The sequence below is a fragment of the Crocuta crocuta genome, unplaced genomic scaffold (genome assembly GCF_008692635.1).
Source record: "Crocuta crocuta isolate KB4526 unplaced genomic scaffold, BGI_CrCroc_1.0 scaffold675, whole genome shotgun sequence".
Lineage (NCBI taxonomy): Eukaryota > Metazoa > Chordata > Mammalia > Carnivora > Hyaenidae > Crocuta > Crocuta crocuta.
This window is the reverse complement of record NW_027528796.1, coordinates 2,543,984-2,557,583: the sequence shown is the minus strand read 5'-3', so window position 1 is coordinate 2,557,583 and position 13,600 is coordinate 2,543,984. Positions and strand designations below refer to the sequence as shown.

The following is a 13,600-nucleotide window of genomic DNA, read 5'->3' as shown; positions in this document are numbered from 1 at the left end:
GCCTCGTATGTTTTCCTTTTACTCTCAACCATAATGTACTATCGAGTTATAGATGGAACTATATAAACATACAGTTTGCTGATTACGATTATTTTAAATCCAGTCTTTTTAAGTGGGTCATTTAGTCCATTTGCACACATAGTTTGATTTCTTCTATCATATCTTTTCTCTTTTTGTTTTTTCTCTTGCCAGCTTCTGAATTACTTCTCACCTTCCATTTTATCTTCTATTCCTATTATTTACAGGTGTATGTTCTGTTTTTATTACCTAGAAATTTTAACCTGCGTATTAATTACCACGGTCTGAACTGAGCCATCACTACTGCTCTCAGCCTATTGTCCACCCAGGACGCGTGCCGCTGTTCTGCTCTTGCTGTTTCTAATTCTGTCACTTGGTTTTTGTTGGCTTTGTTCTATACAGTCTGCGCCTACTTAGACTTACCCACACATTTGCTACTCTCTCTGGCCCTCGTTCCGTGTGAGATGCCACCCCTCCTGAAGTATACCCCGGGAAGGTCTGTGGAGACGCAGTGTCAGTTCTCGTTTGTCTGAAACATCTCCACCTCACCTCTGCTCTGAAGGATTTGCAGGAGGAAGAGACCTGCCAATCCAGGCTGACAGCTGTTCTCTCGGCATCAGATGGGACAGTGTCCCGTGCTGTCCGGAGTGTACCAGCACCCTAAGAGCCACTCCTCTGAAGCCACACCCCTTCGCTGTCGTTCTGCCTCTCAGACCCTCTCTAATACTCTGTGGTTTCCATCATGAAGATTTCACTCGCCCTGCTTACAAGTAGGCAGACTTCTCAAATGAAGTAACAAGTGTAGCAAGCTCCTTCAAACACTGTTCTTTTTTTTTTAAATTTTTTTAATGTTTTATTTATTTCTAGGAGAGAGAGAGAGAGAGAGAGACAGCGTGAGCAGGGGAGGGTCAGAGAGAGAGGGAGTCACAGACTGAAACAGGCTCCAGGCTCTGAGCCAGCAGTCAGCACAGAGCCTGACGCGGGGCTCGAACCCATGAACCGCGAGATCATGACCCAAGCAAAAGTCGGACGCTTAACCGACTAAGCCACCCAGGTGCCCCAACACTGTTCTGTTCCACTGCCTCTCGTTCCTTCCCAGGACCTGGTTAGTCACATGTGAAGTTCACAGTCTCTCCTCCACGTCCCTTATCGGTCCCACTTTCCCCTTTCTCTGTGCTTCACTCTCAGTAATTTCTTCAGATCTGTCTGTATCAATTTAATTATCTCCTCAACTATGTATAATCTGCTGTGAAACTGTCTAATAAATTTATAATTGCAGTCATTATACTGTTCATCTCCAGAAATACTATTTGGTCCTTTTTCAGATCTGCCTGGTCACTTCTATACTGTCTCACTCTTTACTCATACATTAATCCCCTCTTTTATTTCTTGAAACACATTAAACATACTTTATACTGCTCCAATAATTCATATTATCTGAATCTTCTGCAAGTCTATGTTATGTGTTATTTATTAATGATGTTTTTCCCATGCTTCTTGTGATTTTTAATGTGTGAGCTCAGGTTCTTAAAACCTTATCTGTAAGAATTCTTTAAGGACTTGGTTGACGTCAAAGAATTCTCCAGAAAAGATCTTCACTGTTCTCTAAATGAGGACCACCCAGGAGGTTTGAATTAAGGCTTCAAGATGCTTGAAAACCAACCTATGGTGGTAAATTCTCAGAAGAGATTTTCCTCCACTTTGCTCAGTGCCAAAGGTCAAACAAACAATTTTTAATTCACAACTTCTTGGGAGCTTCCTGGTGTAATCTGAGATCAGCCCCTATAGACTGAGGGCAAGAAAAGACGGAAGAAAAATGCTGCCATTCCAGCATCATAGCTGGCGGGTTTAATAAGGAAAGGAACTTAGGCACAAGGCTCGTCTCGGCCATCCACAAGACTTGCGGGTCCCCGCACTCACCACAGAATAAAAGAGTTAAAAACAGAATTATCCTATGATCTCACAACCACACTACTAGGTATTTACCCAAAGGATACAAGAACACTAATTCAAACAGACACACGCACCCTAACTTTTATAGCAGCATTAGCTACAACAGCTAAATATAGAAAAAACCCAAGTGTCCCTCAACTGATGAATGGATAAAGAAAATGTGGTATGTGGGTATGTGGGTGTATACATATATGCAGACGTACACACACACACTAAAATATTACTCAGCCATAAAAAAGAAGGAAATCTTGCAATTTGCAATGACATGGATGGAGCCAGAGGGTATAATGCTGAATGAAATAAGTCGGTCAGAGAAAGACAGACACCATATGATTTTACTCATGTACGGGATTTAAGAAACAAAACAAAGGGAAAAAAACAGAGGGAGACGAACGAAGAAACAGACGCCTGACTATACAGAACACACTGATGGCCACCAGCGGGGAGGCGAGGGGAGGATGGGTGGGACAGGCGACGGGGATCCAGGAGGGCACTTGTCGTGGTGAGCACCATGTGTTGTATGGAGGTGTTGAATCACTATACTGAACACCTGAAACTAATATTACACCGAATGTTAAATAATTGGAATTTAAATAAAATTTTTAAATTAAAAAACAATAAATAGATAAAAACACTTCTATCTTAAAAAAAAAAAAAGAAACAGTTCACACAGAGGCCTTGGTAGCTCCGTCACGTGTACTGTCCAGACAGGTTCAACGCTCCGTGATGGTCTCCAGGCTCGGTCCGTGGGGCAGCTGCCGGGAGCAAGGAAGACGAGCAGCAGGCACATTCCGAGAAGGAGGTGGGGGGTGAGGGGCCTGGGTCCCACCAGGCCTCAAACAGCAGTCATGCCCTCTCCACAACCTCCCCTAAGAGCGATGTCCCTGCCGTCCCTGAGGGCTTGAGGGGTGTCCTGTTTGCCCCACAGTGTTGGTAAACTCCTGTGGGAGTCCCTCCCGGGCTACTCATCTGGGATGGGACCTGGGCTTTGTTTCCCATCCTCGCACCCTGTGAGGCCATGGACACTGAAGGGCATTTTGACAAACACCCTCAAAGCAGGAGCTAGCTCAGGGCTATGACTTCTCTGGTGTCCCACCTTCACTTGGCTTTTGTGTTTTGGGTACATTTACTTTTTTTCTAACCCAAGCTCTAGAGGAACCCTTAAAAAAGGTGTTTTTTTTGTTTTGTTTTGTTTTTGTTTTGTTTTACATCACAGTCAGTGTTCTGTTTTCAGTAAGGAGAGTTGGTCTGGGATCTATTCCATCGTATCGCTGCCCCCCCACTTATGCCCTGCAAGGGTGGACAGAAGAGAGATCTGAGGAGGTGGCTGGAGTTCTTTAAATGAAAGATGATGGAGGCTCAAAACCAGGTGGGGGTGGTAGACGGCGGTCAGATTCTGGACATATTTCAAACCTTCAAGATTTCCTCACAGATTGGATGTGGGTGTGAAAGGAAAGGGAGACAATTCACTATAAGGTTTTTAAAGGCCTGAGAAATCGAAATAGAGCTGTCATTAACTGAGACTGGGAAGGCCGTGGCCAGAGGTCAGTGTGGGGAAAGATTAGGAATTTAGCCTGAACACACAGAGTTTCAGTATTCACTAGACGTCCGCATGGAGACGTCCGGATGCCTGCGAGAGGATGTCCGCGTGGAGACGTCTGAACGTCTATTAGGTATCCACGGGGGAGATGCCCAGTAGACAGTTGGACCTAAGAGTATGGAGTTCAGGACAAAGGTCTGGGCCAAAGATACAAACTCGGTGGGACTGTCAGCATCCCACATGCCTGACACAAACTAAATAAATGTAAGACAGGAGCAAATGCCTTCCTATTCAACTTCGTACACATGGCCAGGAAACAGCACTAAAAAGTTCCAAGTGTGACCAAAATACTAGTTGCGCTAACAGTTACAGAACACGCGGTCATCATCCCAATATACCCTGTCCTCGTCAGCTATTCACGAGCTCTNATGTGGGTGTGAAAGGAAAGGGAGACAATTCACTATAAGGTTTTTAAAGGCCTGAGAAATCGAAATAGAGCTGTCATTAACTGAGACTGGGAAGGCCGTGGCCAGAGGTCAGTGTGGGGAAAGATTAGGAATTTAGCCTGAACACACAGAGTTTCAGTATTCACTAGACGTCCGCATGGAGACGTCCGGATGCCTGCGAGAGGATGTCCGCGTGGAGACGTCTGAACGTCTATTAGGTATCCACGGGGGAGATGCCCAGTAGACAGTTGGACCTAAGAGTATGGAGTTCAGGACAAAGGTCTGGGCCAAAGATACAAACTCGGTGGGACTGTCAGCATCCCACATGCCTGACACAAACTAAATAAATGTAAGACAGGAGCAAATGCCTTCCTATTCAACTTCGTACACATGGCCAGGAAACAGCACTAAAAAGTTCCAAGTGTGACCAAAATACTAGTTGCGCTAACAGTTACAGAACACGCGGTCATCATCCCAATACACCCTGTCCTCGTCAGCTATTCACGAGCTCTCTGTGTGGCTGTGTGGCTGAGAGGAATGTCAAGAATGCAGAGAAAGCCTGGGGACATGCCAGCCACACAGCTGAACAAGGGGGAGGAAAATGCAATCCAACAGACATTAACGGAAACGGTTATTTAGTCAGGGATGATTAACACCTGGTCCTATACTCTGGACTGAAAAGTCCAGATACTTGCTAGTGACTTGCTACCGTTAGGTCAAAGGAAATAGAAGAAAATGAGCTTCCACTGCAGCATGAAAGACTTAGATGAGGCATAACATATTTAACACCGAGTATGTTAGGTGTTGGTCTAGGCAGTACTGCATTTTAATAAGCGTTAACACCCTTGAGGTAGAAATTTTCATCTTGCAGAATAGAAAAGTAGAATTCTAAGAGGTTAGGTAAATTCCTAAGTAGAAAAGCTGCAATTCTAATCTGAGTCAAATACATCCAAAGCTGACATCTTCAAAATACACCAAATCTCCCAACTGGAGAGCTGAAAACAGTAGGACACAATTATTAAGAGAAGTAATGAAATCTATTTTCCTAAATCTTCTAACAACTAGAACAGACTTTTATTTGTCTAGTATATTTTCACAGAGCAGATCTACCTGAAAAACAAAGGGATAGCATAAGCCGGTTTTCAGGTTCTGTTCTAGCTCTAAGCAGTTACAGGAGTCAAGAATTCTGACAACCACACTACCACAATCATACTACCAAGGAAGCATGGATTACTTTTCAGGGAACTATTTTTCTTCCTATCTTCCTGTTCTATAATAAAATATATATTCACCTTATTATAATATACACCAGATTCTATAACAAATTTCAATTTAAGATTTTTTTTAATGTTTATTTATTTTTGAGAGAGAGAGAGACAGAGCACTAGCAGGAGGGGAGGGGCAGAGAGGGAGGGAGACACAGAATCAGAAGCAGGTTCCAGGCTCTGAGCGTCAGTACAGAGCCTGACACAGGGCTTAAACCCACAAACTGCGAGACTATGACCTGAGCCGAAGTTGGACACTCAACCAACTGAGCCACCCAGGCACTCCAACAAATTTCAATTTTTAAGCTGAAGTAATTCCATAAATAATTCGGGGGTCAAACGTCCTGGGTTTATGAGACCTTGTCTTTGTTTGACTGTGATAACAGCTCTAAAGGTATCAGGCAAAATGATCTTATAAAAGATTTACTAGGGTTTGGGTTGTGCTGTGTCAAAAGAACGATGGTCTGCATGGACAAGAAGGCCTGATGCCACCATGGGGAAAAGTGGTATTAAGACAGCTTCACCATGGTCTCCTCCTGGACATGATCGACCGTTTAAGCAGAACAGTCTATCCAGGTCAAAGAGCACCATCTCCAGTGAGTCTCAGGGACACTCAGGCTGCTCGTGCCTAGAGAGCTGTATAAATTAAATTCAGACCCAATGGTTCTCACTCAGCTGCAGACAATTTCTGGAACATCACTGCTAAACAGGACTCTGGAGAACATTCCACAAAGGCCCTCCTTTGAAGAAGTAAACAGCAGACAGGAGGTGCTAGCTTAAAAAGAGAGAGGCATCTGATTTCAAGACACCTGTGTCCAGGACAGGCAGGTAAGGGTCGGAAGCACCCAGAACTGGGCTTCCACGTCTGAGGTGCTTCTGCAAAACAGCAGTCCAACCCGGTGGCCACGAGATAGGGTCTGGAGGCCACCTGACAGGGTTTCCACTCAGCGGCTATATGACCTTGAACAAGTCACTTCACCTTTATGGGCCTTTAGATGCCTCATCTATAAAAGAGAAATTACAATATTTGCCTTATAAATGGCATTTAGAAAACGAAATCTGGGAATATGTGTAAAGCACTTAAAACAGTGACTGGCACTCAAAAAGCATTAGGTACTCTAATTATTGTTCCCCTGTCACCACCCCTCCCCCTCCAGCTGGCACTGTGGGCATCATGTGCCCATGACAACTGGACTGGACAGGTACCTGACAGGTCAGGTCCAGGATACACCCTTGGGTCTATGGTCCTTTAGTTCACACTCTCCAGAGAAAAAAGCTGTCTGGTCAAGCATCCAACCCCAGGGGCTAGGAGTTACCATGCAATGTAAAACACAGCCCTGAAGACTAAGGAAGTCTAGTGTTTTATCCTACTTGCCACCTAACGGGTCAGCAGACTGTGGTTTCACGGGTGTTAGCAGGAGAGACACAAGACCCTGAGTCCAAGACAAAGGAGTGCATTACTCACTAGCCAACGGCCACATCCTCATGTGGGCCAGGTCAGTGAGACCCAGTTCCACAGCACCATGAACAGGCCATGGGTTCATTACACAGAAGGAACCCCAGATCTTTCGTAATGGGTAGTAAACCTACCTGACCTCTGCCCTAGAGGGAAGCATTACCCTTACTGCATGCTTGTAAACAAACCCACCCTCTGCTCTGAACAGAGAGAGTATCTCTACCTACTAAGGGTGTTCACTATACAAGCATCCTTGCAAAGACAGCCAGGAACAAAGGAGGTCAGTTCCTCTGTTCTTAAGATATAAAGAAACATGAAAGACCTCTGTTTCCCAACAATAACTACATAAATGGATATATATACTATGTTCATGGATTGGAAGGCACAATACTGCTAAAATGCCAATTCTCCGCAAATGAAATGTCAGTTAACATAATCCCAATAAAAATTCCAACAGGATTTTTTTGGGTAGAAAGTGACATGCTGATTTCTTGAATTATCTGAAAATGAAAAGAATGTAGAAATAGTGGGAAAAACTTTGAAAAACCAGAACAGTGTTGGAGGATTTACAGTGCCTGATGTTAAGATTTATTATAGAGTATGATATTGGCATAAAGACAAAAATGGATCCATAGAACAGAATAGCAAGTCCAAAACCACAGCCTCACATATACTGTCATGTGATCTTCAACAAAGATTAGAGGCAATCTGGTGTAGAAAGCAGCCTTCATAACAAATGGCATTATGCCAACCAAGCAGCCTTACATAAAACAAGAACTGGGATTCTCACCGCTTCCCACATACAAATATTATTCCAAAATGCATCACAGACATAAATGTAAAACTCAAAACTTTAGAACTATTAAAAGAAAACAAATTTAGGGACACTTGGGCAGCACAGTCGGTTGAGCGTCCAACTTAATTAAGCTCAGGTCATGACCTCACGGCTTGCGAGTTCAAGCCCCACAAATGGGTTTGCTGCTGTCAGCGCAGAGCCTGCTTCAGGTTCTTTGTCCCCCTCTCTCTATCCATCCCCTGCTTACGCTCTCTCAAAAGTAAATAAAACATTAGAGAACAAAAAAGGTAAACAAATTTAAAATTTATGTGACCTTGAATTAGACAAAGAATTCTACACCAAAAGCCCAATTCATAACAGAAAAAGAACAAGTTAAACTTCATCAAAATTAAGAACTTCCATCCTTTGAAAATGCTTTTAAGAAAATGAAAAACAGGGGCACCTGGGTGGCTCAGTCGGTTAAATCCAACTTCGGCTCAGGTCATGATCTCACGGTTAGTGGGTTCGAGCCCCGTGTTGGGCTCTGTGCTGACAGCTAGCTCAGAGCCTGGAGCCTGTTTCAGATTCTGTGTTTCCCTCTCTCTCTGACCCTCCCTTGCTCATGCTGTCTCTCTCTCTCAGAAATAAATAAAACATTAAAAATTAAAAAGAAAAAGAAAATGAAAAGACAAGCCACAGACTAGGAGAAAACATTTGCAAACCACGTATCTGACAAAGGATTTGCATCCAGAATAAACAAAGAACTCTCGATACTCAATTAAAACAACGCATTTTTTTTTTAATGGGCAAAAGATATGAAAAAATACCTTATCAGAGAAGATAGATGGACAGGAAATGTGTCCAACATCATTAGTCATAACAAAAATGCAAATTAAGACCATAGTAAGGTGCCACTACACCCCTGCTGGGGGGTCTAAAGTTAAACAGAGAGACCACCCGACCACTGACAAGGACATGCAGATGACACGCTGCTGGGGGATGAGCAAAATGGTAGTATACACCTACCATACACCCAGACATTCTACTCCTAGGTATTTACCCAAAAGAAACGAAAACATATATCCATACAAAGACATATTAGAATGTTCATAGTAGTTTTATTTGTAATAGCCAAAATCTGTAGACAACCCAAATGTCTATCAACTGTAGCATACCCACATCACAGAATACTATTTAGCAATAAAAAGCAATCAACTATCAGTCCACAATAACAATATGGATGGATCTCAAAATAATTATGTTGAATGAGAAGCTAGGCAAAGCAGAATACAAGATGTAGGATTCCAAGAATACAAACCGGTGGAAGATGAAAACTATAGTGCAAAAAGGGGGTGCATGTGTATCTGGGAAGAGAGGAGCGGGGGGATAGGAGGGAGGGACCACCAAGTAGTACAAGGTACCTCTTGGGGGTGATGGTCATGTTCACTATCTATACTGTGGTACTGGTTTATTTTACAGGTGTATATTTATATCAAAACTTATCAATTGTTTGCCTTAAATGTGTGCAGTTTATTGCATGTCAATTATACCTCCAAAACGCTACTACAAAAATAAGCATTCACCAGCAAGTGGAACTGAAGCTCAAGCAGAGACTGACCTAAGTAATGAAAAAATAAGGAAAGTCCATTTTTGCATACTTGAGTGAAATATGTACCTACTAAACACACAGCGTTAAAAGTTATGATGGTGACACCTGGGTGGCTCAGTCAGTTAAGCATCCGACTCTATTTCAGCTCAGGTCATGATCTCACACTTCATGAGACTGGGCTCCACATCAGGCCTCAGTGTTGAAGCCTGCTTGGGACCCTCTCTCTCCCTCTCTGTCTGTTTCACTCCCACTGGTGCACACGTGCATGTGCGCTCTCTCTCAAAATAAATAAACATTAAAATAAATAAAATAAAAGCTATGATGAACAGATTGGGACAAAATTTTAGGTTAACTTGGAGGTCAGACCACTGGCCACAACATTTTTCTATATGTGTCTCCTGAGGCAAGAAAAACAAAAGCAAAAATAAACTCTTGGGGCTTCATCAAAATAAAAAGCTCTTGCACAGCAAGCAAAACCAACAAAATAAAAAGGTAACCTACAGAACAGGAGAAGACATTCACAAATGACATGTCTGGTAAAGGGCAAGAATCGAAAATATGTAAAGAACTTACAAAACTCAACACCCAAAAAACAAACAATCCAATTAAAAAATAGGCAGGAGACAGGAACAGGCATTTCTCTAAAGAGGACATCCAGATGGTTAACAGGTACATGAAAAGATGCTGAACATCACTCATCATCAGGGAAATGCAAGTCAAAACCACGAGATACCACCTCATACCTGTCAGAATGGCTAAAATCAACAACACAAGAAATAACAGGATTGGTGTGGATGCAGAGAAAGGGGAACCCTCATATACTATTGCTGGGAATGCGAACTGGTGCAGCCACTCTGGAAAACAGTATGGAGGTTCCTCAAAAAGTTAAAAATAGATCTACCCTATGATCCAGTAATCACACTACTGGTTATTTACCCAAAGAATATGAAATCGCTAATTTGAAAGGATATATGCATCCCTATGTATACTGCAGCATAATCTATAATAGCCAAATTATAGAAGCCGTCCAAGCTGCTTCATCTATTGAATGGATAAAGAAGATGTATACATATAATGGAATATTACTCAGCCATAAAACGAATCAAATCTTGCTATCTGCAATGACACGAATGGATCTAGAGAGTATAATGATAAGTGAAATGAGCCAGTCACAGAAAGACAAGTATCATATGATTCTCTCACAATTAAGTGGAATTTAAGAAACAAAACAAGCAAACAAAGGGGACAGAGAGAGACAAACCAAGAAACAGACTCTTAACTATAGAGAACAAACTGGTGGTCACCAGAGGGAAGGTGGGTGGGGGCGTGGGAGGAACAGGTGAAAGGGATCAAGAGTACATTTATCATGACGAGCGCGAAGTAACACGCAGAATTGTTGAATGGCTATATTATACAGCGGAGACTAATACAACAGTGTAGGTTAACTACACAAAGAGAGTGGACGGAGATTTTATTTCAAAGAAAACCACAACCCCACATACACATAATACAAATGTAACTTCAGGGCTGCAAGCTCTCGGATTTCCTTTCCCCCCCGATTCTTTCCCTGACATTCGGAGCCCCAGACAACACACTCGTCACTGCACTGCCCGCAGAGAAAGGGATGGGTGAATGCCCTCTGCCAGCTGTTTTATAAGATACTTTCTCTTTGTGGCACAGAATCACAACCCGAGAGCCATGCTCCAGAAGCAGAAGCAGGAATCACCCAGCACCCCACTGAGCTCTCTCTAATTTGAAAGCTGTCTTTAAAGAAATGCTAATTTCCTCAGACCCTCCATCCCACCCTTACACCCTCCTCCAGCCAGAGGAGCAGGCGCCCAGGCTGGAGGAGAAGCTGCGAGGGGGACCCCCTGTCCTCACCACTCAGGAGCCACCAGAGCAGCGGGATGAAGCCCGGGCTCTCGCTGATGTACTTGAGGCCTCTCAGGTTGATGCTCACGTTGTACAGCGCCATCAGCAGTAACCTGAAACATAGAGAAGACAGGTTGAGGTGCTGCCCCACGTGGAGTCTCGCCCCCAACACGCCTCCTGGTGAGCACTGCAGGGGTCCCGCTCTACGAGCTAGGCGACAGGCACTGTAACGGGGTGTGGGTCCCCAGGACGCTACGGGAAACTGGGACGCTCCGGCAACAGGGGCACCTAAGACCACCTTTGGAAAGTGCACATAATTGCGGGACACGACTGCAGAGAGGGTCCCACAGGAAGCCTCAAGACCAGATTTACATAGTCCTCTCTTTTACTACCAGTCCTGCGCTTACACACAGGCAACCTGCAATTCACGTGTGCTGTGTTCTAACAGTTCTGTCCAGCTGCTTAAACCTATCTTTCATTCGCTGAAAATTATCCACAATGTCGGGGTAGCACACTCAGGCCATACAACGTGTTTAATCCACAGCACAAGAGATGAAGAATGCCATAACCCCAGTCCTAACAACAGAAAAGACAGCATCCAGAGTTAATCAGGATCTTAGAAGCTCTCTTAAGAACTGACCACAACTGTTAAGTTAGAGTCTAATGAAAACTGGAAAACCACCAGGCAGATTTCTAACAATACTGCAGAATAGAGATCCCAAAACCTCACATTGCAAAGCAATTTAAAAAATAAAAATAAAAAGGCTACACAAAGAATCTGCAAACCCCTGAAAGAATGGATGAGCTTGCAACAGTGCAGGGAAACTACCCCTGACCAGGAACTCGGTGAGAGTGCAAATTCAGGGAGGCGTGAGGGTAGACTCCAGAAACACACAGCCGTGGTGCAGCGGAGTGGCTCTGTGCAACGGGACGAAAGGAAGGGCCTCAGATGACAGGGCCTCAGATCCCAGAGCCCCGCAGAAAACCAGGGGAGACTGAGCTGTCCGGCTGGGCATGGGTTCACTCACGCTTTGTGGATGGCCTGAAAATCCACAAGCCAATAATTTTAATACAAAGGAGAGCTAGGATAGAATCCTCAACCTGGTCTTCAAAGAATTCCCACAAATACAGTACTAACAAATGTGAGTTCATAACAAAAATCACAAAAGCCATGAAAAACACGACCTCACAAATAAGAGCAGAGAGCGCCAGAATTTTAAAAAAAGAACTGTCACATACTAGAAGTGTCAATCGCAGAACAGAAAATGGGTATGTTTAGTAGGTATAGAAAATACAAAAAGAGGGGCGCCTTGGCGGCTCAGTTGGTTAAGTGTCCAACTTCGGCTCAGGCCGTGATCTCACAGTTTGTGAGTCTGAGCCCTGTGTCGGGCTCTCTGCGGTCTGCACGAAGCCTGCCTCACTCAGATCCTCTGTCACCTCTCTCTCTGCCCCTCCCCCACTTGCACACATTCTCTCTCAAAAATAAAAATAAATATTAAGAAAAATATAGCAATAAATTTAAGAAACAAGAAAGAGGAGCTACTGAGTATTATAAATGGCCAGCCCATTCAAAGGAGAACCTAGAACTCACAAAAAATGAAATGGTGACAATCAAATGGTGCCATTCAGGGGACATGGGGCAGCTCAGGCTGATAGAGAGAGGCCCCACACAGAGACACAGAGGGAGTTAGGGGGGCTGCAGCGAGCAGAGCACAGGCGGGGAGGAGCGAGCGCAGGCAGGCGGGGACACAGCCTGGGGAGCACTACCGCATGGGGCCAAACGGCCCAGCCACGGCCAGCAGCACGGACTGCGTCCCCACAAGGCAGCCCCGAAGAGGTCCCGCGAGCAGCAGGGGCTGGAAAGCCATGGACGGCGCACAGAGTTTGCTGGTCACGCAGGAGCCAGAGCTGAAGAGCCGGGAAAGCTGGCCACCTGCCAGGACACACACTCCTTCTCTTCAGGAAGAGAGAACAGCGTCCAGAGTCCACAAAGACGGCCTGCGATGCCAGCATACGACGGAATATTTACCCGGCAGGGCCCACCAGGGTGCAGAGAGTACGGCACTTGCTTGGGGTGCAAACGTAAGGGGTGCCAAACGTTCAGTAAACAAGGCTTTTGTAATGTATCGTACTGCAAACTTTTAAAAAAATCAGAACCACTGCAAAACTGCCATACTAAGCAATACGTCAACATTTTAAAGACGGACGGGATCAGTAACGGTGTCAGGCCAAGACTCGCTGGAGCCGGAAGCAGAAGAAAATCAACAGAGATTCAGTCCATTAACAAGGCACTGATTAAACAAACTGTGGTACACGCACACATGCATGCCACAGAAAATGTTTACTAGTTTCCTGTTAAAAGAGTTGGTTTCTAAGCTCTGCAACTCATGCGTGTTTGCAGCCACGCAGCCTGCTGCAGGACCTGAGACCCCGGAAGCACACGGTTTCAGTGTGGACAGTGAGCCAACGCCAGTGGCTGGGAGCCCGAGCAGGGCACAGCGTGCAGAGACAGGCCGTGCTCGCCCCGTACTTCCACGGGCATCTTCCAAGTCAGAGTAACGCCACCACGTTCAGGAAGACAACACTGGGCTGGCACCCTCCAGGGCCGTGATGCTCCGTTCTCAGATTACAGCCCTCTGCCTTCTCACCGGCCACAAGATGAGCCA

The 13,600-nt window shown here is 44.7% G+C and overlaps 1 protein-coding gene across 2 annotated transcripts in view; it reads right to left on the bottom strand.

Annotated features, from left to right (window-relative positions):
* HSF2BP (heat shock transcription factor 2 binding protein) overlaps nt 1-13,600 on the bottom strand; it is a 93,106-nt gene that overhangs the window by 29,933 nt on the left and 49,573 nt on the right. For both annotated transcript variants that reach the window (XM_077755442.1, XM_077755443.1), the window contains exon 8: nt 10,944-11,047. In XM_077755442.1, the coding sequence (XP_077611568.1) occupies nt 10,944-11,047 (104 nt within the window). The remainder of the gene's footprint in view (nt 1-10,943; nt 11,048-13,600) is intronic.